The 25,595-nt window shown below is 52.9% G+C and overlaps 2 protein-coding genes across 11 annotated transcripts; one reads left to right on the top strand and one right to left on the bottom strand.

Annotated features, from left to right (window-relative positions):
- Window positions 1–1,493: 1,493 nt before the first annotated feature.
- Window positions 1,494–6,457, top strand: Elob (elongin B). Its single transcript, XM_047534270.1, has 4 exons — window positions 1,494–1,803; window positions 1,913–2,047; window positions 2,762–2,867; window positions 5,778–6,457. The coding sequence occupies exons 1-4, from the start codon at window positions 1,534–1,536 to the stop codon at window positions 5,888–5,890; spliced, it is 624 nt and encodes a 207-aa protein (XP_047390226.1). The 5' UTR covers window positions 1,494–1,533; the 3' UTR covers window positions 5,891–6,457.
- Srrm2 (serine/arginine repetitive matrix 2) lies at window positions 6,458–24,936 on the bottom strand. 10 transcript variants are annotated; one of them, XM_047534265.1, is made up of 15 exons: window positions 24,737–24,936; window positions 21,393–21,662; window positions 20,421–20,528; window positions 20,056–20,220; window positions 19,764–19,841; window positions 19,430–19,492; window positions 19,285–19,317; window positions 18,685–18,735; window positions 18,419–18,511; window positions 17,593–17,785; window positions 9,514–16,187; window positions 8,479–8,766; window positions 7,312–7,425; window positions 7,101–7,211; window positions 6,458–6,997 (listed from the first exon to the last, which is right to left on the bottom strand). In XM_047534265.1, the coding sequence occupies exons 2-15, from the start codon at window positions 21,632–21,634 to the stop codon at window positions 6,988–6,990; spliced, it is 8,223 nt and encodes a 2,740-aa protein (XP_047390221.1). In that variant the 5' UTR covers window positions 21,635–21,662; window positions 24,737–24,936; the 3' UTR covers window positions 6,458–6,987. The 10 variants fall into 10 exon arrangements, 5 of the variants coding, with proteins under 5 accessions (XP_047390221.1, XP_047390223.1, XP_047390224.1 ...); XM_047534267.1 differs by having other exon boundaries at window positions 7,101–7,208; XM_047534268.1 differs by having other exon boundaries at window positions 19,430–19,489.
- Window positions 24,937–25,595: the final 659 nt, after the last annotated feature.

The following is a 25,595-nucleotide window of genomic DNA, read 5'->3' as shown; positions in this document are numbered from 1 at the left end:
TTCCGGCCATGCACAGTTCAAGATCCAGCTTCTTAGCATAGTGACTGCTTAAAACTGGCAGGTGGGACAGCCTCTGGGTAGAGAATTTAGTTTTCCAAGGCGATTATAATGAGCAAGATCCAGTGACCTAGAAGAGCTGATCTGGGGTGGCTTACACAAGCTCCTTATGGTCTTTTCTGGAGGGCCTTATCTAAAGCAAAAAGCCGGGGGGTTTGAAGAGATGCAGTCTCCTACCCCACCCCAAGCACTGGTGCCTACCCCTCTGACTTCCTCTTACAGCTGACACCTTTGCCCGGCCCCTCCTGGACACTGAGACCCCAGCCCCAACAACTGCAGAGCTGTGGTGGTGTCCAGGGTCACCACCAGTGGGTCTCTTGGGCTGGTGGCCTTGTCTCACACCTGCCAAGCAATGGCCCAGGTGGAGGCTGTCCCCTCCTGGGGACTGGCCAGGTTCCAGAGTAGTGTTCAAAGCTGTTGGTGGGAGTCTCCACCAGTGGGGAAATTGGGCTGCCCTCAGGACCAGGCAGGGAGGGAGTGCTGCCACCCGGAGATGGAATCTGTCCAGGAAGTCAGCCGGAGGGGGCATCCCTCCTGCCCTGGACACCCAGGGACAATGCGACCTGGCCAGGGGATGCAAGGTGAAGGCCAAGAGCAGACTAGCAAGGCCAGCTCAAGATAAAGATAAAAGGGCTGGATGCAGCTGGGTGGTGCAGCGCCCCTGGGTTCAAGCCCCAGCACCAATAAAATAAAAGTAAAATAAAAAACAAAAAGGGCTGGATGTGTCACCAAAAGCTCAGTCCTTGCTCTCAATGTCAATCCAATTACAAGGACACGGTTTTGAGAAAAAGGAAAAAGGTGTATTGCTTTCCTGTAAAGGAGAAGCACAGGGGTCTGTCCCAGAGGGAGGCTGATTCCGCCCACCATGGGGAGCAGGGGGCTGCTGCAGAGGCGCCTCCGAGGCCGGGCAGTGTGCTCTGCTGGAGTCCAGCTCCCTGTTCTCTCGGGAGACGGCCATGCTGAGGGCTCCCAGTGCCTTCCCCACGGTCTGGACCCGCCCGGTGGCGGGTGCGAGTCAAGGACAGACAGCTCTAGGGCGGGAAGCAAGTGACCTGCTCCCCGAGACCAGGGAGAGGCAGGGGAAAGACTGGCACCTGAGGGGAAGGCCGGGGCGAGCAGCAGGCCGCGTTCCGAGCACCGAGGGGACTCGGTCAGGGCCGCAGCCCCAGGGTGGAGCCACCCTGGGCTCAACCCTCAGCCAAAAAGCATTTCCTAAAGGCTGCAGGAGCCAGCCTGTCCACGGGCGGACAGGGCTACGGGAAATGTGGCTGCCTGCGCTGCCACGGGGAAATCGGGGCTCTGCGGGGGCAACGGGGGGAGCTGAGAACCCAGGCTGAGCAGCGTGCGCGGCCGCAGGTCAGAGTCCTGGCTTCCTCTCAGAGGCGGGAGCTAGCGCGGGAAAAGGGGGGGAGGGTCTCACGGAAAAGGACGTCAGCGGAAAGGGGCCGTGGCCACGTCGAGTGTGTGCACGTGCGAATGTGTAACAACGAACCCCGCCGCCATCTACGACTACCTCCGCCAACACCGACAGGCGAGAGACGCGGAGAGGGCCGCCGCCCGCCAGGCAGCAAGATGGCGGCCCGCGCCGAGCCCCTTCCGGCTCACTTAAAATGGCGGCGGGGGCGGGACCGCGCGAGGCGGGGAGGGGCGTGGCCGCGCGGGGCACGCCGGGACGCGCGCGGGCTGCCGGGAAGGGGCGGAGCGCGGCCGCGCCGGCGCGTCGAGCCAGAGGCAGCAGCCGCGATGGTGAGCGGGCGCGGGGGGAGGGGCGGCCGGGCCGGGCCGGGGGCGGCGGGGGGCGGCGGGCCGCGCGGGGGGCGGCGGCGGGGCGCTGACGCCGGCTCGCCGCCCGCAGGACGTGTTCCTCATGATCCGGCGCCACAAGACCACCATTTTCACGGACGCCAAGGAGTCGAGCACCGTGTTCGAGCTGAAGCGCATCGTCGAGGGCATCCTCAAGCGGCCGCCCGACGAGCAGCGGCTCTACAAGGTGCGGCGGGCGGCGGTTGCGCGCTCGGGGGCCCGCGGCGTCCCCCTGCCGCCGGGTGGGCCGGGGCTGGCGAGCGCGTGCGGGGGCCCCGGTGCGCCCGCCTGCGGACGGCGGGGTGGGGTCCTCGCCCGGTGCCGGGGCGCAGGTCTCGGGCAGCACGGCGGCCCCGCCGCGCCGACGCGGGGCGAGCCGGAAACGTGCCCAGCGGGGTTGGGCGCCTCCGCAGGCCTTCGCTGGCCGCCGGCTGCGGGCGCTCCGAGCACGGGGACCCTCCGTGTGCCGCATGCCGGGCCCGCTGCCCTCTGCCCCGCTCCAGCTCGTGGACCCCCCGGCCGCCCTGTGAGCTAGGAACGCCGGTGATTCCCGTTTTACAGTTGAGAACATCCGATGGGAAGAAGCTGGCCACCTCGTCCAGGGCGGCAGGGCTGTCAGTTAAGCCCAGCCGTGCTCCGTCCAGACTGGCCCCGTGGCTTCTAAATCAGATTCGCCAGCAGGGTTTGGAGAAACCAGATTCCAGGGCCTTTCCCTGCAAGGTTCTTCTTTGGAAATTTGGGGGTCGTGGCTCTGGAACCTTGCGTATCCAGTGTGTTCTGTGGTGGTCATGAGCCACGCTTGGGAGTGTTTCCTCCCTCTGCCTTCCAGTGTGGCTGCTGGCTAGGGATCCGAGGGTCTCGCCCTTCTGGACCTCTCCCAAGGCCCTTCTTCTTTCCTCAGGATGACCAGCTACTCGATGACGGCAAAACTCTGGGCGAGTGTGGCTTCACCAGCCAAACAGCACGACCACAGGCCCCAGCCACAGTGGGGCTGGCCTTCAGGGCAGGTAAGGGCTGGGCCAGGTGGCAGCTGGGCATTCTGGTAATGACCACAGAACAGGGTCTTCAGGGAGCCTGAAGCTGAATTTCCAAACCTTTGTGGAATTTACCAATCCACAGAGGGGAAGAACTATCGCTGACAGTGTTTCCCATTATAAAACACAAACAAGAGACACTTCTAGAAGTTCAAGCCTGCTTCACCATGGTTGACGATCCCTTGCCCCAGTCCCCCCTCAGATTTACAGAGGATTTATTGAGCACAATCGTCCCTTCTGATCCTCTCAGCCTGGAGATGTCAGCACTGCCATCCACATTTGCAGACAAGGATGACCAAAGCTTGCTAGTGGTTCCATGGGGTGCCATGGGTGAGAGGCAAGCTGTGAGGACTTTGCTAGAGCCAGATACCATACCACGCTTGATTTGTGCAGTTTATCACCTGATTCCCCCAGTATCTCTGTGGTCAAGACTTAGATTTGTGACAGTTTGGGGGGTGGTGGTTTTGGTGCTGGGGATTGAACCCAGGGGCATTTTACCACTGAGCCACATTCCCAGCACTTCTTTGGTTTTGTTTTTGAGACAAGGTCTCAATAATTTGCCTAGGCCCTCACTAAGTTGCCAATACCTGCCTCAAACTCACAATCCTCCTGCCTCAGTCTTGGGAATTCCTGGTAATATAGGCCTGCGCCTTGTGGATTGTGTGTTTTAAGGATGTGTAAATGTGAGCCTGGGGAACTTGGGTTGCTTGCTAGGATGTCACCTCCAGGGTTCAGGGTTCAGGTCCAGAGCCTGTACTCTTGTTAACCTTACCCCAACCCTCCCGAGCTTTTGTACCATGAGGCGTGGGGGGATGTTCAGATTTCCTTCCACCTTAGAAAAAGGGAGGGCAGAATTTTTACTCTTGGCCTTCCGAAATTTAAATAGAGGTCATAGAGTTGTATTTTCACAGATGTGGACCCAGGGGTTATGTGGGTAGTTGAGGGAACATGGATAAAGGAATTATTTTCTGTCTTATAAGAAAACAGCACAGGCTGAGAAGGAAGAGTGTGGTCCTAGCTGTAGTCTTGATAACTTGGTTAGACCTCAGCCTCAGCAGCTGTGTCCTCAGGCCAGTTACTTCTTTCCCTGCTTGACCCAGCCTGAAGTTCCCATCTCCACAGTGAAGTGTGATGGAGTGGGATAGGACCCACTCCACAGCAAGGCAGCCTAAAACTTAGACTTCCTAGGCCTGGCCTGCTGTGAATACTGCGGACATCATACAGGAGTGTCTTTCAGCTAAAGTCACATCTGGTTGGCTTTCTGAGCAGAGGCAGCAGAGCTGCATTCTCCCAGAAGTAACCCTTTCTCTATAGACTTTTGGTTTTGATACATGGTAATTGAAACCAGGACCTCACATGTGCTGGGTTAGCACTCCACCACTAAGCTATATCCCTACCTCTTTTTATTACTTCATTTTGAGACAGGGTCTCACTAAATTGCCCAGGCTGTCTTGAACTTGGGATCTTCCTGCCTTAGCTCTTGAGTAGCTGGGATTATAGATATGTGGCGACTTCTTTCTCTAGTTTGAACAGGAGCACCCTAGAAGGTGCTTGGTGTGACTTGGAAGACACTAGCCCCATTTTGCAGATATGAAAATCAGTGCTAACGGGCATGACTTGTTTTTTTCCCACCATGGCACTGGATGTGGTGGTGATTCTGGGACTTCGCTCCTGTTATCTGTAGGCAGGTAGTTTGGACTGGTTACTTTTTTGTTTCCTCACAGACTCCTTGCAAAAAGACATCTTTGTGCAGCTGACCAGTCAACATTAGGATCTTGGGCCTTGACTGGGTGCCATACCCTCTGCCACTGTGTCCTTGCTAAAGGATGAGACACATGTGTCTGCCAGCCTCAAACTGCTCAGTTAGGGAGATGACAGTGTCATATCAGGTGTGAAATGGCACTGGCCAGACAAATCATAGCAATGTATATGTAAAGGCAAGTGTGTCCCTACAGGTTTGTGACTTGAAAGAGTAAATGAAGGTGGGTCAGGTTTGTTACCTCAGCAGTATCAGCATTTAGGGCTGGATTGTGTGTGTGTGGGGGGGGCATCCTGTGCATTGCAAACGTATGGCAGCATCCCTGGCTTGTCTTGACTGGATAGCAGTTGTAGCCCTCCACCTGCCCCATTATGACCACCAACGCTCTCCAGACAGGAGAGCAGGGTAGTGTGACTTTCTCTTGAGGGCCCAATCAATTGAGCATGAGTCAGGAGAACAGACTCCTAGGTGGAGGAAAGCACAGGAGAAAATGTATGAAGTGGCATACATGTGTTCTGGAACTAGAGCCACTGTTTGAGTGGGAAAAGCAACCTATCAAAACAAATCTGACAATCAACTGTTGGTAAATGCTGCCAAGGAAATGCCCAGAGTGCTGGGGTGCAGTGACTGTATTGGGGAGCTGGGAATGTTTTTCTGAGGTGACGTTTGAGCTGAACCCTGAATGCCCACAGCATATCCTGTGTGACAGACAGGTGTTGGGTCTCACAAGTACAAAATCCTGAGGCAGGAAAGAGCTTGGTGTGGGAGTGAGTCTAAGCACTGGAGAAACGAGGTCAAGGACCTAAGACCTGTATGATGGGAAACCACTGGAACATTCTGGGTAGGTGGAGGGTGACGTTGGCTGTGGATGCAGAAGGTGGTGGGCACCTGCCAGAAGTTAAATGTAGGGGACTGGAATGGCCAGTGAAAGGGGTTGGGCCACTGGGGGCAGGAGTCACTCCAGTGCCACTCACTGCTAAGTGAGGCAGCTGGCAGTGTGGGCAGGTCATGGTTTTGGAAGAGTAACGTTAGGTCCCCCACAACTACAGCTTATTACAGGGGGACACTAAGGCCCAGCTGCGGCATGAGTTGAGCACCTTTCTAGCTCTGTCCTTCCCCTACAGATGATGCCTTTGAGGCCCTGCGCATCGAGCCCTTCTCTAGCCCACCAGAGCTTCCAGATGTGATGAAGCCTCAGGATTCCGGAGGCAGCGCCAATGAACAAGCTGTGCAGTGAGGGCCTCAGGCCCACCCTTGAGGCCCATTCCCCCCAATAAAAGAGATTTGGGTGTCCGCCTGGTTCCTGCCTCTTTCTCCACACCCTCCTCCCTACTCCAGGCATTGATTGCCCTCCCTGGGATGGGTCCTGCTCCCCCATATCTCTTTGGGCTCTTACCAGGCTAATGCTATGCTGTCTGAGAACTTGACCCAGCCTGCCCCTCACATGGGATCTGGGCTGTCCCGAGGGCCAAGCTACTCCCAGCCTTGAAGAGGTCAGAATTCTGAGCCCTGGGCCAGCCTGATGCAGTAGGGGACAATATTTCCAGCCTTTGTTCAAGGTGTGCTGCCCCATTTCCAGGTGTCCTGTCTGCCTCCAAGCCTTCTGAGGGACTCAAGTTCCAGGCTGGAACCAGTTGCCTTGGTCTGAGTGGGTTCCATGAGGCAACCACAGGAGCCCCACCCCGCCACCCAGGGCTTCAGGAGATCTAGGGCAAAAATCTGGGGGATTTGCAGTGAGGGTGGAGATGGAGGTGGCTCTTTTCCATTGCTCTTGCCACTTAAAATAAACAGTCTATAGACCCAATTCCTGCATTTCTCATTTTTATTTGACAGAAAAAGTTGCTCTTGCTGTACAGATTTTAAAAAACCAAAATGCCTTTTAAGAAACATGAAGAAAAATTGGGGGAGGGGGTCACAACCTCATGGGGGCAGCAGGGGCCAGCTAATTTCAACTCCTGCCCTTCCAAGAACACCTCAATATAACTTCCTAAATTCTAATCCATCACCCCCAGGAATTTCAGGCCACTGCATCTCTCAGGGCCTCTGATTCCAGGCCTTGGTGTCCTGAACTATATCCTCTCCTCCCCCAACTCCCATCAGCATTCCCTCCCACCCCCAAACCCCCCCCAAACACATGAACCAGGAAAAACTCACAGAGATTAACATTTCACAGGAACAAAGAAAAAAAGGGGGGAAGGGGGGGAAGGAGCCCTCCACCCAAGATGCTGCCAGGATTCAAAAGGTGGGGGAGGTGGGGGAAGACAAGGGCCTCCCACAGCTCTGTTGGGGGAAAGGGGACACTCCCTGTGGTTCCAGAGCATGGGGTGCGATGACTTAAGGAGACCTACAACAGAGAAGATTGGGATCAACACCAAAGCTCCATCAAGCCCTCAAGTTCAGCTTCCTACCACCCTCTAGAATGGGGCCAGCCTTCAGGGGAGACATACCTGGAGGAGCGGTGTCGCATGGGACGGGGGCTAGGAGTCTCCCTCCTGCGCTTATGGCCCGGAGAATGGCTATCCCCACGCTGGCCTCTCCGGGAAACCCGCTCACTGCTGCTGCAAAGAACGAACACACATCAGACCTCTGGGAGGCACCTGCTTTCTGCTCAAGTCCTGTGGCAGTTGAGACTGCATTAACCTTTGGAGAGGGCCTTACCTCTGCTGGTCCCGGGGTGAGGGCTGAGGTGAGGGACGGCGACGCTCCACAGGTGAGTAGCTGAGGGACCGGGAGTCCCGAAGGGAGTCTATAGGCTTCCGGGGGCTGCGGGACCTGCAGAGCAGAGCAGGTTCCCATAGCACAACGCCCTTCCAAATCCACCAGCCAGCACTCAGAACCACCCACCCAGGTCCTGACCACCAAACCTCACACCACGCAGGGCCAGCCTCAGACCCACCTTTGTCCGCACTCACCCATCCGCCCGCACACCTTCCACTGAGTGCCCACAGTGGGCAGGGCACAGGGTGCAGCGGGGGATGCAAAGATAAAGACAGTCCCTGCCCTTGGAGGAGCTCAGTCTGGTAGTGAAGGAAGGCCAACAAGGGAGGCACGTAGGGCCCCATGTGTAGGAAGCAGCCCCACAGGGATGGATGTGCATGATCTGGGGACTTGGGGCAGGGGTATATGGGCAGGGCAGGGGCAGGGGCAGGACAGTCTTCTCGAAGGTGCTGTCTGAGTGGAGTCTTGCAGAACGAGGAGTTCACCAGGCGGACAAGGAAATTCCAGGCAGAAGGAACAGCATGTCCAAAGGCATGGGCTCTCCTTGACTGCAAGGCGCTGGGTGTGGCTGGAGCACAGGGCATGTATAGGGGCGGGCAGGAGGAGCACAGGGTGGGCAAGGCCAGCTGGTGAAGAGCCTCACACGCCATTCCCGCAGAGGTGGGGCTTTATCCTGCAGGCCACAGGGCGTCCCGGAAGGATTTGTGGAGTGGAGGGAAGTAACCAGATGTGCGTTTTAGAAAGATCCCTCTGGCTACGTGTGGAAGAGAATGGCGTGGAGGCAGGGAGACAGGGAAGAGGCTGTGGACAGAGTCGGGAGAAGATGACGGTGGCCAGACCAGAGCCCTGCAGCAGCAATGGGGAGACTTAAAGAGCTAGAATCCCTGGGACCAGGCTGCATGTTGGGGGAAAGGAAGAAACCTAGGACTTCCCAATTCTTGCCTGAGAACCCACTTGGATGGTGCAGCCCTTTACCAGACAGGGTGCAGAGAATAGTGGGCAGAGGAGTGTGCCCAACTCCTCCCTTACAACCAGACACTGAAGTCCACGAGGGCCCCATTGTGGAGAAGTCACCCTCCCCTCCACCTCGGGCAAGTCAGGACTCACCTCCGCTCGCCAGGGGGTGGCTTCTTGGGGCTTGCAGGTTTGGGCAAGGCCTGAGGGCCTGGCTTAGCAGGGGAAGGGGAAGAGGAAGAAGAGGAGGAGGAGGAAGAAGATGAGGAAGAGGAGGATGAGGAAGAGGAGGAAGAGGAAGAAGAGGAGGAGGAGGAGGAGGAGGAAGAGGAGGAGCTGGAACTAGAGCTGCTAGAGCGCCTCTTCCGTTTGGCTGGGGCTGGCTCCTGGGGACGTCCCTCTCGAACAGCCTCCTTTGGTGCTGGAGTGGGGCTGGGGACCCTGTGGGAGAAGGCCAGTGTTACAAAGAAACAAGCTGCCCCAGCCCCAACCCTACCTTCCTTGGCCTGGAGGAACGGCAGTGGGGGAGGGGTGCCTGAGAAAGGCCCTGGGAGCTCTTGGAGACACGCGAAGCGAGCCAGTGAGTGCTTCTCTGGAGAGCATTGGCCTGAGCGACCCGACCTCTGCTAACACAAGCAACAGGCTGGGGCCCGCAGCACAAGGGATCAAGGTTAAACCTCAAGAATGTCCCTGATGAAGGAATAAGGCCCCTGGGCTCAGATGTGGAAGCTGAAGCTGGGTGGTCTCCTTCCTCGGAGAGGGAGAGCCGCAGCTTGGGGAGGCCCCTGTGAGTGCAGGTTGGCTTGGGGAGGGGCCGTCCTGCCTGGAGGCAGGGAGAGGGATGGGATGACCTCTGAAGATCCTTCCAGCCCAGGGAGTTCCTCTTGAGGTCTAACTGCCATCCCTCCTGCTGTAAAATTAAGTCCATTTCCTCTAGTTCTGTCCTCTGTAGAGATGGAAAACTTATCATTATCCTCTAGAGAATTAACCTTCGGAGACTTTTCTGTCCCATCCCTCCCCCCCATAGCCCCCACCCAAGCATTCTCTTCTACCCCCAGCTTGAGGGTCAAGGTTCCCCATACCTCCTCAATGAGTCAAGAACCTGTAACATGGTTTCTCCCTCCCCACTCCCTCATCCATTCCCAATTCCTTTCCCCTAGAAGATTCCTGAAAATTCAATTCCCTCACCTTTTCAGTGCCACCTCAGGTTGAGCTGGAAGGCTAGAGCCCTCTGAGTCACTAGAACTGGAGCCAGAGGACGAAGATGATGACGATGACGACGATGATGATGAAGAGGAGCTGGAGGAGCTGGAGGAGCTGGAGGAACTCCGCCGCTCCTTTGCTGGTTGCAGGGTGGCCAATGCAGAAGGCTGCTGGGCCCCAGTAGAGGCAGGTGGTTCCCCACCCTCAGGGTGAGGCACCCCAGGAGTAGGGCCAGAAACCATGCCATTGTGGTCACCAGTGGAGGACACGGCCTTTACCACTGTACCAGAGGACAGGGACTGAGACCCTGCTACAGAAGTGGTCTGGGCATTTGAACGCGATTGGTCTGAAAATGCAGATGGCACAGGAGACCTAGGTCTATCCTGTGTTGGAGGGAGAAGAGACTGTGAAGGAGCCTGGATCATTCTAGAGGCAGGGGAGGGAGCCCGCTCAGAGGTCATTCTAGACTGGCTTGGGGCTGATGGTGGTGTTCTGGACCTGGCTCGGTCAAGAAGTGGGGGTGAGGCTCTGCCACTAACACGCTCATAAGCAGAAAGGGGCACCCTAGGGCTGGTAAGGTTTGCACCAGACAACGCTGGAGCCATCCTAGCACTGGTGAGACTTGCAGGGGCCAAGGCTGAAGGGGTTCTAGAGCTAGCAATATTCACAGGAGCTGTGGCATGTGCAGATCGTGGACCAACAAGGTTTGCAGGGGCTGGAGCCTGGGGTGTTCTGGAGCTAGAGGGATAATTTGCAGCAGTTGGAGGCGTGCCAGATCCTGAAAGACTCAAAGCTGCCAAGGCAGCAGGGGTTCTGGCTCCTGCTAGGTTCACAGCTGGAGCTGTGGGGGTCCGAGGATCAGCAAGATTCACGGCTGAAGGTGCCACCGCTGTTCTGGGACTGGCCAAGTTCATGGCTGCTGCTGCAGCTGGTGCTCGTGAGTCAGCTAGGTTCACTGCTGTTGGGATAGCCGGTGTCCGGGCACTGGCCAGGTTCATGGCTGCTGCAGAAGCTGCAGGAATCCTGCTAGCAAGGTTGGCAGCTGGGGCCGTTCTGAGACTCATGAGAGGTACCGGAGCTGGGACCTGGGACATTCTTGCAGCAAGACCAGCAGCAGACATGGATGGAGGAGGCCGGGCAGTGCCAAGGCTGATGGCTGTCAAGGCAAGTGCAATTCTAGACTGAGCATGATTTTCTGGCACAGATGTTCTTGGATGATCAGGTATTCGGGGACCTGGGCCATCCATCATAGAGCCACCAGCTTGCTGCAGGACAGACATGGGTGTTCTAGCACTGCCAAGGGGTTCAAGCATTCCAGGTGATCTACATCGATCGAGAGGAGTTGGTGACATGCTAGGACGGCTGAAACAGCTCATTCTGGAGCTATTGAGTGCCACTGGAGGTGTCCGAGAACCAGAATGATTCCTTGTTGCTGGAGGAGTAGCAGAACGTGAACGATCAGAACTACTTCCAGATGCAGAACGCCTGCGGATAGCCGGAGGAGATCTTGTTAAAGACCGTTTGCCCCGAGTTGCACGGGGTGTACGGGACCTAGAACGGCGGCGAATAGCAAGTGGTGAGCGGCTTCGAGAACGTTTGCGTGGCAACAATGGCGTTCGAGACCTAGAGCGGCGTCGAATAGCTGGAGGCGTTCGGGACCTAGAACGGCGACGAGTCACTGGAGAGGTTCGAGATCGGGACCTTCTCCGAGTGACTGGAGATGTACGTGATCGAGATCGCCTTCGAGTGACTGGGGATGTTCTGGATCTTGACCTTCTGCGAGCAATAGGTGAAGTTCTGCTTCTAGATCGCCTCCTGTTTACTGGTGGGGTCCTAGATCGGGACCTTCTGCGAGTCACTGGTGGAGTTCTAGAACGGGAACGTCGGCGTGTTGTTGGTGTTCTGGATCTTGAACGACGACGGGTTACAGGAGGTGTCCTGGACCTGGATCGCCTTCGACTCACTGGGGACGCTCTCGATCGAGATCTTCGTCGAGTCACTGATGTTCTGGATCTGGACCGTCTCCGACTCACAGGGGAAGTCCGAGACCTGGACCTACGTCGGCTGATCAAGGGTGTTCTAGACCTGGATCGCCGGTGTGTTGCTGGGGAGGCTCGAGATCTAGAGCGTTTCCATGGGGCTGGTGATGTGCGTGACCGAGAACGCTTCCGACTGGTTGGGGGTGTTCGAGAGCGACCTCTTCGGCGTCGAGAGGAAGTTCGGGAACTCTCCTGGCGGGCAGGTGATCTGGAGTGGTAACCAGAGCCCCCCCTGCGCCTACGAGTGACCCGAGATCTGGACCGGCTCCGCTGTCTTCTTCGGGAAGTTGACTGAGACGATCCAGACCTGTCTCGTCGACGGGTTGTTCTGGTTTTCTCTCTACGTGAGCGGGAACGGGACCTCTGGAGTCCACGTGGCTTTGGTGAAGGGGAACGGCCTCTCCTTGAAGTTGTCTTAGTGCGTGGAGATGAAGCTGAACGCCGCCGACGAGAAGACCTAGACTTTTCAGCTGGCTCAGGGGAAGATACAGAGGGACTTCTTCGGCGTCTTGGAGGAGTTCTGGAGCGGGTTTCTGGTGATGAGGAGGCAGAGCGGCTCCTACGGGACAGTCTGGCCTTTCTAGTTAGCTCAGGAGATGACCGAGAGCTGCGACGTCGAGGTGGTGTGCGAGACTTTGTCTTTGGCTCTGGCGAGGACCTGGAGCCTCTTCGAGCAGTTCTGGATTTGGGTGGGTGTTCTGGTGAGGACTCGGAACTGCTGCTTCCTTCAGGAGAAGGTTCTCTGCCTTTGCTTGATGAACCTGATCTGCTTCTTCTGGGAAGGACCCGAGGAGCAGGTACTTTGGGTTCAGGAGAGGAATCAGAACCACTCTGGGTCCGAGGTGCTGCTCTTGGCTTATCTTTCACTTCAGGAGATGATCCAGACCTACTGCGTCGAGGAGAAGCTCGGGATTTGCTGTCAATCTCTGGAGAGGATCCAGAGCGACTCCTCTGCCTAAGTGGGGTTCGTGTCTTGGCTTTAGAATCTGGAGAAGAATCAGACTCACTTCTCTCCTGAGGAGATGCACTGGGTTTCCCATCAAGCTCTTGAGACGATCCAGATGGACTTCTCTGCCCAAGAGGCGTCCTAGCCACAGTTTTCTGCTCAACTGATGATTCTGATCCACTTCTTTCTCTCTGAGGAGTAAGACACTTATTGTTGATCTCTGGAGATGATGGAGAACGACTTCTTGGCCTTGGAGTTTGAGGCAATGCTTTTGGTTCTGGGGAAGAATCACATTCACTTCGCCCCCTAGATGGGGTTCTAGGTATATCTTTCATTCCAGGAGAAGACCCAGACAGGCTGTGCCTGGAGGGAGTCCCAGAACCATCTCTAAGTCCTGGAGAAGACCCAGACCGACTTCTCCTTGATGGAGTTCTGGGTAAACCATCTTTCAGTTCAGGAGAAGATGCAGAACTACTTCTCTCTCTTGAGGGTGTTCTGGGTACAGCATCAAGTACAGGTGAAGACACACTCTGATTTGAAGACATTCCTGCCTTTTCCACCACATCTGGGGACAACTCAGAACTGCTACGCCTGGAGGATCTTGTCGATTGTTCTTTCACATCTAGAGATGGGTCTGTCTCCAGCTGATTAAGGAAAGGTCCATTCAAATCTTCTTTAACCTCAGGTGAAAATCCAGTATTCATTTCTGTAGCAGTGCCTGAGTTTCTAAATTCTAAAGGTGATCCAAAGTTATTCTCCCTGGGGGGAGAGTGAGACAGTTCTTTATGCTCTGGAGAAAAATGTGGCCCTCCCCAACATGAGGCCACTGCAGGAACTTCTTCCAAAGCAGTCTGTGACTGGCTTTGGTCAAGAGCTAAAGACACATTAGGCCTTTCTTCTATTTCAGGAGAAAATTCAAAGTTACTTCCAGTCATTTGTTTAAGTTCTGGAGACAAACGGGGCAGGACTTGGCTTGAAAGTTTTTCAGATTTCTCTACCACCTCCATTAATTCTTCATCTTGGTTTGACTTAGGTAATGTATTACTTTGGTCTTTTGTATCTGGTGATGATTCAGTGCCACTTCTTTCCCTTGATGGGGCTCTAGGTGTGTCTTTTAGTACTGGTGAGGATTCAGTCCTATCTTGTACAGGTGTACAAAGTTTGTCTCTTGATCTAGGAGACAATGCAGCAACATCCTCCTGAAGGGGTAAACCCATTTTCTCTTTTGATTCAGAAGACTCCAATCGGCTTTGTCCCAGAAGAGACTTGGAGTCCATTGCAAGATATGGGCAAGAGTCAGACTGGGGTCTGCTCTGCTCAGGAGACATTCCCGATTTCAGCCTAGGACTTGATAATTCCCCTCCATCTTGTCTTGTTGGTGATCTAGATGCCAGTTCAGTGACTGGAGAGGAGGACCCTGACCCACTGCCCTTTGGGAATGTTTGAGATTTGCTTTGCAGAAGTGGAGATGTCAAGTGACTCTGTCTCGCTTCTGGACTTGAAGTATCAGATCTGGGATCTGGTGAAGTTTGAGATTGTCCTTTATGTTGCAGAGATGAGGAGCCAAAGTAGCTTTCTCCCGGTGGTGTGTTAGATATTACTCCTGGGCAGAGGGAGAAGGATCCAGAGCAACTCTGAGATTGAGATTCTTTAGAGTTTTCTTGGGGACATGGTGATTTTGACCCAGACTGACTTTGCCCTGGTGGAGTTTGGGGCTTTACTTTGGGGTATGGTGATGTAGACCCTGAGTGACTTTGTCTTGGTGGTGTTTCAGGTTTCACTTTGGTATCTGGTGAGGAGGATCTAGAATGGCTCTGCCTTGGCAACAATCTAGATTCCACCTTGGTGCAAGGAGACACTGATCTGCTTTGCCTTGGAGGTGTTCCAGAAGTCACCCTACTAGGACTTGGAGAAGAGGAGCCAGAATGACTTCTTCGTCCTGGTGACCCTGTCTTCACTTTGGGCTGTGGAGACAAAGACCTAGATGGGGTCTGTCTTGGAGGCGTACTAGACTTCACTCGAGGAGGAGAGGAACCAGAACAGCTTTGCCTCGAAGGAGTCCTAGATTTCACCTCAGGATCAGGTGATTCAGAATGGCTCCGTCGTTGTGGTGTTGCAGATTGTTCATTGGCTTGGGGACTTGGGAAGGAACCTTCTCGTAGTGGTGTTCCAGATTTCACTTTTGGGTGAGGAGATAAACTGGAATGACTTTGTCTTGATGGTGTTTTAGATTTCTGTTTAGGTGGTGAAGAACCAGAACGACTCCGCCTTGGTGTTCTAGATTTAGCTTTAGGTTGTGATGATCCAGAGCGACTGCGCCTGGGTGGCGTCTGTGACTTTTGTTTAGGGCACGGAGAGGACCCGGAAAGACTCCGCCTCAAAGACAAGCGAGATTTTGCTTTGGATCGTGGTGAAGAGAGAGACCTGCTCCGCCTGGAGGAAATGTGAGATTTTTTCATTTCTGGACTCGAGTTGGACCTACTCCTCCTCTGAGATGTTCTGGATTTGTTCTTCCGCTCTGATGATGAACCAGACCTGCCTCTTCTTTGTGGTGTCCGAGAGTGAGATCTTCCTCGTCTAACTAGACTTCTACTGCGGGATCTTCGTCTTGCTGGTGTTCTAGACCGAGACCTCCCTCTTCTAGCTGGGGTTCTAGAGCGTGAGCGGCCACTGCGCCTAGCTGGGGTTCTAGAGCGTGAGCGGCCACTGCGCCTAGCTGGGGTCCTAGAGCGTGAGCGACCCCGTCTAGCTGGGGTTCTAGAACGTGAGCGGCCACTTCTCCTGGCTTGCGATCTACTACGAGATCTCCTTCGTGCTGGTGACCGGGTCCTAGATCTGCGCCTAGCAGGTGTTCTTGACCGAGACCTGCCTCTACGGGCTGGCGTTCTTGACCTGGACCTTCGCCTGGCAGGTGTTCTGGATCGTGATCTCCGTCTAGCAGGTGTTCTAGAGCGGGACCTGCCCCGCCTGGCTGGTGTTCTAGAACGAGATCTGCCTCTGGTGGCTGGGGATCTAGAATGTGATCTGCCTCGCCTTGCTGATCTAGACCTGCCTCTTCTCTGGGTGTTTCTGCTCCTGGACCAACCTGGTCGCTGAGGGGATCTAGAGCGGCCACGCCGTTGGGGGCTTCTAGATCTTCCCCACCTCTGTGCAGATCGGGACCTACGCCACTGAGGGGACCGGGAACGAGAATGACCTCTCTTGGTGGGGGTTCGAGACCGGGATCTCCCCCTCTTAGCAGTGGCAGGGCTACGTGATCTCCCCATCCTACGGGAAGGGGTATGAGACTGTGATTTATCCCGCTTTGCTCGGCCATGTGACCGATTCTTGGATGTGGGAGAAGAAGAACTCTCTCGGCGCGTCCCAGGAGCTGGAGTGGGTTTAGGACTTTCAGGGGAAGAGCTGGCATGCCGAGAAACTTTGGTAGGCTGTGGGGATGGTGGGCAGCTCTCTGAGGAAGAAGACTGAGGTGGTTTCTCAGGAGACTTAGGTGGTGAAGGGCCCCGGGTTGGGGAGGCCTCAGATGGGGGGTTCACTGGCTCCTGACTTAAGGAGGTTGTTGCAAGGGGCTGTGGGGAGCCGCCATGCTGCTCAGCAAGGAGCGGGGTGGGAGCAGGTGGTTCTGGGCCTGTGCTGCTCCTTTCCGGAGAGGGGCTAGGTCGAACTGCAGATTTCTGAGTGGAAGAGAAAGTAGGGATAGGGATACATAAGCACCCAAACTTCCTATCACCCATAAGATCCCAGTACCTTTCCAATTAAACTTCTACATGCCCCATCATACCAACCGGTCCTTTCCCTCACCACAGGCAGTCATATTCATTCAATAACAAAACAATTGTTAAACACAAAGCACAGCAGGAAAAACATGAAAAATCTGTAACCCGAAGTCTTAAGATGTAGAGAAGAAACAAAGTACAAATAACTAATGCACTACAATTAACAATAAATGCCACTTGTACAAAGTATACAGAAAGGGCAGGAATTGGGGTGGGGCAATTGGTTTTTGTTTTCAGAGATGCTGAGAACCCAGGACCTTGTGCATGTTAACACTCCCAGATCTCCAATAGCATTTTTAAGAAGAAAAAGAAAGCAGTTTCCTAATGTAGGTGGCACTTGACCTCACTCTTAAAAAACTACTATATTAAGGTAAAAGAAACTGCAGGAACAAATGCAAAATATTGAAAATACAATTTGTGTTAAGTAAAAAAAAAGTGACATAGAGCTAGGGATGAAGCTCAATGAAGAGTGTTTGCCTAGCAGACATGAGGCCCTGAGTTCAAGACCCCAGGGTTCGGGATGGGGAACGAAACTGGAAGGTTTGACCAGAATGGCTAAAATACAGAAAAAAAGAAAAGGAAAACAAACTACACAAGTCTATTAAATACAACTCAAAAGTCACAGAAAACATACAATTTCTGAGGTAATCAAACTCATAATTTACAAAGTTTGTTAGATGAGACATAAGGCAGAGAAGTTATAATAACTGAAACAAGAATAATCAGGATTGAGAATTAGGACAGAAGATGTAAAACAGTAACTACAGGGAATATCATTCCTTTTAGTGTTTTCAGCCTGCTGGCAAAACCCCAGCGGGTTCAACAGTTTTACAAACTACAGAAAACAGAAGGGCTGGGGAGATAGTTCAGCTGGTAGAGTGCTTGCCTTGCAAGCACAAGGCCCTGAGTTCAATCCCCAGTACCACAAAAAAAAAAAAAAAAAAAAGAATAAGAAAACAGATATCTTAAATAGTAAATTTAAATGTGGCTTAAAGAACTTTCTATTCCAGTTCTATCTATGTAATGTGTAAACAGAACACTGATACAAAATCTATTATAAACAAACATCCAGTGAATTTTGATTCTAAAGACTTCAAAGATTCATTGAGTCACATTCTAAAATATGTACAAATATAAAAGAACTTGATTAAGTGGGAGAAGAATGCATATCAAAAAAAAAAAAAAACTAAATTCACTTCTCTTAGTAAGCCATCATCTTTCCTCTTCACTCCACACCCCTATCCTAAAACCCATAACCTAGCAACCCAATAATCATTCACTACCCTCAGGAACATACCCATACCTCCTTCTTGTCTTTGTCCTCATAAGGACTGCTAGGCTGCTTTGTAGAGGTTTCTGGGCTGGTAGGCCGTTGTATACTGGTGGTACCTGGTTCACTAGAAGGCGCATCTCCCTCCCCTCGACGCCCTGGAGCAGGGGAAGGACTTTGCCCAGTCAAAGCGGTTGCATGTATTTTAGCTGCAGCACTTCGAGACCTGTGGGAGTTAATGGAGGATGGGGGAGAGCAGGGAAATCAGTTCAAGGGAGAACAGAAAACCCCCTCCCAGCTCCCATCTACCTTTCCTAACCATACACAGCCCTCTTCCAAAAAGCCTTAGTCACACTTCAAATCATTCACAGAAATGCAAATTCAGTTCACTTTGTTTCTTCTCTTCCCAACACAAACCCAAAGAATGTTCTCCCTCTACCCCTTTATTCACCTCCCCCAAACATCCCCAAACCCTCCACCCAGCCCATTCCCTACCCACTTCATTCAAAACTCACCTCGGAGCCCACCTCCTTCAGGAAGCCTTCCCCGATTAAGGAAGCCAGGGTAAGGATTCCTTCCTCCCCCAGACACCACGAACAAACCACCCCCCCTATTCTGGCAGTCCATATACATCATAACGAAACAAAAATAACAAATTAAAAAAAAAAAAAAAAAAAAGAGAAGGGGAAATGTATATGTCTGTCCATCCTGTTGCTTTAGCCTGTCAGCTCCTAGAGGGCAGGGACCGTGTCTTCCGAATGGTCTGTGCAGCGCCTAGCACACCGTGGGCGCTCAATAAATATTAAATTGATTAACCCACCATTCCCTCTCCCTCCCTTCCTCCTGGACTACCCCTTACCGACTGCGAGAAGTATCAGAGGAGGAAGCAGAATCAGCAGAGGTTGACCGATGGGCCCGGCGACTCTTGGGAGCTGGTGTCGTACTCCGTGACCTGAATGAATCCCATGAAAGGCAGCTCAGGAGGCTGTCAAACCTACAATGGACTCTACTCACCCCTCAACCCTTAACCCTTAACCAATCAGAGACATGATTAATTATGTCTTATCCCCCCTAAGGGAACCTATTCATCTACTTACTACAAAAATTCCCCTCAAATTCACTTACCGCTTCCGCTTCTTGTCTTTAGATTTACGTTTACTCTTTGGAGTGGGAGACCTAGGAAATTAGGTGAGGATGTTAAAATTTATTTATTTGGCAATACTAGAGACTGAACAAAGGGAACTCTACCTCTCAGTTAGTTCCTGGCAAGCCCCCCCCCCAACACACACCTTTTGAGACAGTTAAGAGACGTGGTATTAGATTTGTGATCCTCCCACCTCATCCTCCCAAGATGCTGGGATTACAGGTATGCAAAGCCATACTTGGTTCCTCAACCCTCTTTTAAAATTGTGAGACAGGGTCTCGCTAAGTTGCTAATGCTAGCCTTCAACTTATGATTTATCTGACTGAGTTTCTGGGATTACAGGTATGTGCCACCATACTTGGCAAAAAAAAAAAAAAAAAAAAAAAATTTTTTAAGGAAAACAAACCAAAAAGTGAAGTGGATGGAACTACAAAGCTTCTCTAACAATTAGAGAGACCAAGGATTAAGTTTTACTCCAAGATAAACCTCCCAGAGGCCAAATAAAGAGCAAGCAAGGCCATCAAGCAATAGCTTGTCACTCCCATGTGTCCCTAAGCCCCTATATACCAAAGGGCTCTTACCTGTGCTTTCGTTTCTTAGATTCGGATTCTGACCTGTTGGGGAGATGGGAGGAGAGAAAAAAAAAATCATATACCTATATCTATGCCTATGCCTGAACTCATCAATAATCCTTCTCCAATCACCCCAACTACTTCACCCTCATACCTGTGCTTCTTCTTCTTCGAGCTCTTTTTTCTCTCCCGTCGAGGAGAGCTGCTCTCTGACCTGCTAAAGATGGAATCAGAAGCAAGATCATTCTGCCTGGCTTCTTTCCTGGCCCTACCACTTACAACCCATTCTCATAAACAGTTTTCTAAAACACCCAAATAACCCCAGCAACATCAGGAACACCTAAATCTAGGACTTATTTCCTTATTTTCCAAGAAGTAGAGGTAAATCTGCCTGCTGTTCCCAGAAAGCAGAATCCTTGACTTCCAGAGAAAAAGTACACCACAGGATTAGTTGTCTGTACAATAGAGTAACTTTCCAACTAACTCACCGTCCTCTATCTTTCTTCTTTTTCTTCTTCTTTTGCTTTGGGGTCGGTGAGCGAGAACTGCTGGACTCCCTAACAAGGCTGGTAAAAGATAAACAAAAAACATGGGTAATAAGACAAACTGTCTTTAAGACATTTCAACCTCGAAAGTAAAACCTTAAGACTCTGAGGAGGAGTTTGCACCAAAAAAAAAAAAAAAAAACAAACCAAAACCAAAACCAAACAACAACAACAAAAAAACGGAGTGCTTAGAACCAGGAAGAGAAATTGATAGTGGTTTCTAGGTCTCGAGTACCTGTAAGGTTTGGGAGGCTCTGGAGCTGGTTGTTTAGCTTCTCGAGCACGACGCTGAGGATCAAAAGAGCTGCCATCCACATAGGAATCACTGATGCCAAAGGCAGCACGGAGTCGCTCATTCTTCTTCTCATTCAATTCTGCCAACTGATGGGTTTCAGTTACCCTAGAGAAAAAAAGGTAGAAATCTGAACGATACAGGAAGCAAAGAGCAGAAACAAATTCAGAACAAAATTATAAGCAGGAGCCAAACAGCCATGGAATAAGGAAGATGAAAGCAGGGAGAAGTTCCAAATAAGGAGAGAGGGTAGCAGCAGCAGCAGCAGATAAAATCCAGAGGGAACCAAGGGAGAGTTCAACACTCACGCTGGCCTCTGCCCTGGGGTCTCTTCCTTGCCCCCAGGGTTCACATCCTTCTCCAGCAACATGAGTCGAAAGGTCGCCACTTTCTCTTGAATTTGCTGTTCCTCGTACCTGAAGAACAAATTCCTTCAGGGTTAGAGCTTGACAGGACACTTCCCCAGTCCCAGGTTCACATTCCCATTATTCCCAGTGGGGATCCCTTCCCTCTCCATGCACACATAGAACTTTTCACTCACTGTCACCCTAAAATGCCTTAAAGTTCTGATCTTTTCCCATCATCTTTCTTCCCTTTATTCCCTATGCCTCTAGAACAGTGGATTTTAAACATGCTACAATTCAGGAGCCAAGAAAGGAAAGTTAGCTGGCAGAGTTCCCAATGTGCCTCACCAACTTAAACAAGAACAATCTCTTACTTCCTGGGCTTCCAAAGGTATATTATATAAAAAGGGTACCATTGATGAAGTTTGAAAACCACTGCTCTAAAAGGTGTCTTAATGTGCTCCTTCTTCAAAATTTCACTTCCCTACCCGCCCATGACACTCTTATTCCAATATTCTACCAATCCTTATTTTTCTGCCTTGTTATTTTCCAAGGCCTCAATCCTTAAAATCCATTTACTTCCTATGTCCTACCAATGACAACACCTGACAGCTTGCCTAGCTCTTCTCCTACCTAATTTCTGCCTTCCCATCTCTCTCTTTCAGCACACGTTTGTTCCTCAATGGTCCCCCTTCCCCATGTGCATCCATCTAAAGTAATTCAGACTCCCTTAGGCTCTCATTTAACACGAGACACAGTTTCCTCACCTCCCACTTGCACTGCCCCTTAACTCTTTTCAAATCTTTAACTCATTTACCTCCTCCCCTACAACTCCACTCCAGGGCTCTTTCAACCAGCCCTAAACTCCACACATCCCACCTAACACCCAGCTCTGCACTCACTCAGTGCTTGCCTCTCCCCCAGTCCTCCCCTCACCCCTGCTCTTCCATCATCTCCTCCAGCTCGAGGCATCGCAGCTCCACGCGCCGCTTGCGCTCGTGGTCCAGGATGTCAGGATTAGGCCGCTTCACCAGGGCAGCCTCCAGGCGCCGCAGTTCCTCCTCTCCCTTGTAGTCAGGCCGCTCACCCCGGCGGCCCCGCACCAGGGACAGGTTGCGCTGGACGTAGCCGTTGGTGCCGCTGCCCCGGGGCGTCGGCAGCCCGATCCCGTTGTACATGGCCCTGTGCCCGGGGGCACCACCGCTCCTGAAGGGGAGCGGGGAGACACGGGTCAGGCCCCTGGCCCCAAACTAACCACTTACCACCACCCATGTCTCTGCTCTCCATCTTCACACTACATCTCCATGAGCTGCGTTCATTCTGAACTAACAAGTTCCTTTCATCCTTTCAACCAAATCATAACCCAATTCTTAGTCTTTTTCTCCCAATTCTCTTCCACATTATTCAAAATCATTCCTCCTTGCACCTAGACTTCCTTCTTTTTCCACCCTAGGCAATCAAGGTTTCTTTCAAATCTCTCCACATTACCATTTTATTCTCTGTTGAAGCCAATACACTTTAAATAGTGTCTTCATCAACTACTCTTGCCATCTAACCTCTGATAACCAAGTGTCCTCCAAAGTGGACATGATAAACAAAACACATCTGTAGTGCCTAAGGGCCTACAGTCCACATTGAAAGAAACTTCCAAGAACTTACCTAAGGATTTCAGACTATCCAGTATGAACACAAAATGGACTAAACAATCTCTTAAGGTATCTGAACAGGTAGGCTGCTGGGTAACATCAATCAAATGCCTGTGCAGTCTCATATCCAGACTATAACCAGTATACACATCAGGAACACAAGAACCAGGACATGTAATCTTGTTTCACCTCCCAGGGAAGAGTCATTTCTTTGATTCCAAATATGCACAACTCTTAACAACCCTAAATTTTCACTCCTTTAATTTCCTTCCCAACAGGATTTACGACTTGCACTTCCTCCAAATCTTGCTACCTCTTGTTAAATATTACCCATTTTCAATTCAATGTTCTAAAGACACCAAAACAGCCTCCTCTGGTTCAACTGCTTCCGTAGTTTCTCTATATGCTACCCTAAACTTATCCAGTAAACCTTGCATCTCTGTACCTCATTTTCATTAATGCCCAGCTTTTTACTTTCCCTATCAATTCTGTTGTGGCACCTTCCTGGGTTTTCTCTCTCAATTCTGCTTTATTCCTCTCAGGTATGTTAACACTACGCCTCCTACCAGATTCCATCCTCTTGATTTGTCCCAGCCCAATGTGACTCTGAAGAACTCCTAAATCCCAATTTTTCTGGCTAGATTTATAGGTTATTCACACTCTATTCCTACTATATATGGTACTATCTCTTCAACAAATCCTCTCCAAATAGTTTCACAAGGTATGAGGGGAAATTACCTCAGGAAAAAACCCAAGGAACAAGCAAAGCAGAAAGTTTAGTCAGAAAAGATGGATTTGGATGTGGGGAAGACTGCATTTAAGAAATTCCAGAATAGCCAGCCAAGCACAGTGGCATATACCTGTAATCTGAAGCACTCAAAGAGGCGGAGGCAGGAAGAACCCAAGGTGAGGGATGGCCTCAACAACTTAGCAAGACCCTGTCTTAAAAAAGGATTCGGTACTCCTAGGTTCAATTCCCAGGCCCAAAAATAAATAAAATTTGGGGGGTGGGCAGGAAGGCATCAAACAAATGCCTGGACGAAAGATACCAAAATGTGTAGAAAGCAAGGAAGTAAAAATAAGGCGAGATGTTGAAAGGAAGGGAGCTGCCCAATTTGCCTCTGTCCCATTCCTAAGTCTGACCAGTCCCTGCCCAAACCCCAAGGTAAACCCAAGAAAGTTCTGAAGTGAAAGATGACCATCCCAAGGTAAAGGAGTGACACACAAGGTTAAATTTAGGAAAAGCAAACAGAAATTCAGGAAGAAATGAAAAACTTCTTTACAGCACCAGAAATGAGTTTCTCTACCTTCCAACTCTCACTTTAGTTTTCTAAAACCAATCCTTCCCCATCTAAACTTAAGCCATGTGTTGTCTCTCCATGTCCCACATAATTTCTGCTTTGCAAAAAGCTTCTGGCCTGCGATTAATTCTTCAGCCTAATCATTCACCCACACTTCCATACCGCCTCACACAAAAATCCCCCCACTCCCTAAAAATGGAAAAATTGTAAGAAAAGGGTAGTAAGTCACAACATTTTGGAGAAATTTTAGGGGATGACAAAAAAAAAAAAAAAAGAATGGGGGGTGGGGGAGAATCATAGAATCAAAATACAAGGAAATACAACACAAAACTACCAAAACGAGACAATTCTTAAATCGGAGTGATCAGATTGGATATGCTAAAGACACTCCAAGAATCTGCAGAAAGTAAAAGGAACCTACAAAGACAAAAGAATGTTTCCTGTTGGAAAATTACCGGAATGCCAAATAAAAGCACCTCGAAATCCAATACTAGGACAATCAAGAAAGGAAACGGCACGGAAAGGGCAAGAGCGGGTGGGGACCCGGCGCCGGCCGAGAATGGCGAGGAACGGACCGGGCCGAGGCCGAGGCCCACGACCGTCAGCGGAGCGCGGCAGGCGGCCGCGGCTCCGACCCGGGGCCTAGCAGAACCCAAGGCGGGGCCCTCGAGGGCTCCGCGCCGGACAGCGCCCCGAACAGGAGGCCGTACCCTCACACGCAGCCCGGAACTGCCTCCCCGCAAGAGCCTCGGGCCTGCCCGGCCTCGCTGCGGCGGGCAGGTCTACCGCTCACAGGCCCAGCACGCTCTCCCCGCGCCGGGCTTCCCTCCGCACCCCGCGCACCCGGAGCCGCGCCGCCCGCCGCGAGGCCTATTTTCGGCCCGGGGTGGGGGAGGGGCTGCGCGGCGCCCGGGTCTGGAGGCTCGGGCGGCCGGCGGGCCCGGGAGCGGCGGGGAAGGCGGAGGCACCGCAACGCGGCCGGGCCTTCCCAGCCACTGAGGGACCGACGAGGGCAGCAACGGGGGCGAAGGCTGCCTCCGCCTCACGCGCGGGGCGGCGAGAGGCCGAGTCTCGCGCGCTCCTCAGTCGCCGAGCACGCGCGCGAACCCGTGCGCAGGCGGCGGCGCGCGCCGTTGCCATGGGGGAGGGGCGGGAGTCGAAGGAGGCGCGCGTCCCGGACGGCGGGGAGGAAGAGGGCAGGAGAGGGCGTCCGCGCGAGCTGAGAGTGGCGGGCGCGCGTGCGTGCGGCGGCAAGGCCGTTCTCCGCGCGCTGGGGCCTGGCGCCGGAGCCGCCCCTCCCCCACCCGGCTCGCGCGCTCCCTCGCCCTCTCACCCGCCGCCGCCTCCGCCCGCCGCCTCTGAGGGGGAGAGGTCTTGCCGCTGCCGCTGCCCGGGCTCCCGAGTCCCTCGGGGCCTGGAGCCGCCGCCTCGCCTCGCCGGTCCGCCCGCCTCAGCCGACGCCGACGCCTCCTCGCTTCCTCAGGGGTCGCAGCGGGCTCCGACTGCGCCACTCGCACCCCGCCTGGGCCGCGCTGCACGTCAGCACGACTCAGTGCGTCAGCACGCAACCGTGCGCACCGCAAGGCGCGCCGGTATGCGTAGTACGCCCTGAGACCTTGTGCGCAGGCGCGGAAACCACACCGTTGAAAAAAGTTCCTGAAGGTGCTGGGAGTTTCAACTACTCAGCCGAAAAACTACGAGTCCCGTCAGACTGTGCACGGATGAACGGCAGAGCGAGCGAGACCACAACGCCTGCAGGAGGCTTTTCGCTGGGGGAGGGGCTCAAGGCCTAGCGCCACATCGGCGGACGCCGAGCGCGTCTCAGGCTCCCGCCTTCAGACCAGGGCATTCTGGGATTTGTAGTCCAGGCGCGGCGCGGAACCCGGATGTAGCCTTGGGGGCACGGCGGCCATTTTGTCTTCTCATCTTGGGCGGTGATGGCGAATCTTGGGGACACTGCACCGTTGCCCAGCTCAGCACTCGATTTGTCGTACTGGGATGGAGTAACCTGAGAGCCTGATCCTCGCGCACCGCTGGCAGCCGGGAGCCCAGCCTCAGGCCCTGGGCCTGCGGGAAGGCCGAGCCTACTGCCCGCCGGTACCGAGCGAGGGGGAGACAGGTTCCAGGGAGGTCGCGTCCTGTCTGTCGCCTTCGGGCAGAGGACGGCCGGACGCGAATTCCCCGCAGAAGCA

This window comes from Sciurus carolinensis, chromosome 18 (assembly GCF_902686445.1).
Source record: "Sciurus carolinensis chromosome 18, mSciCar1.2, whole genome shotgun sequence".
NCBI classification, from domain to species: domain Eukaryota; kingdom Metazoa; phylum Chordata; class Mammalia; order Rodentia; family Sciuridae; genus Sciurus; species Sciurus carolinensis.
Note: the sequence above shows the minus strand (reverse complement) of the source record. Positions and strands in the feature narration are given on the sequence as shown.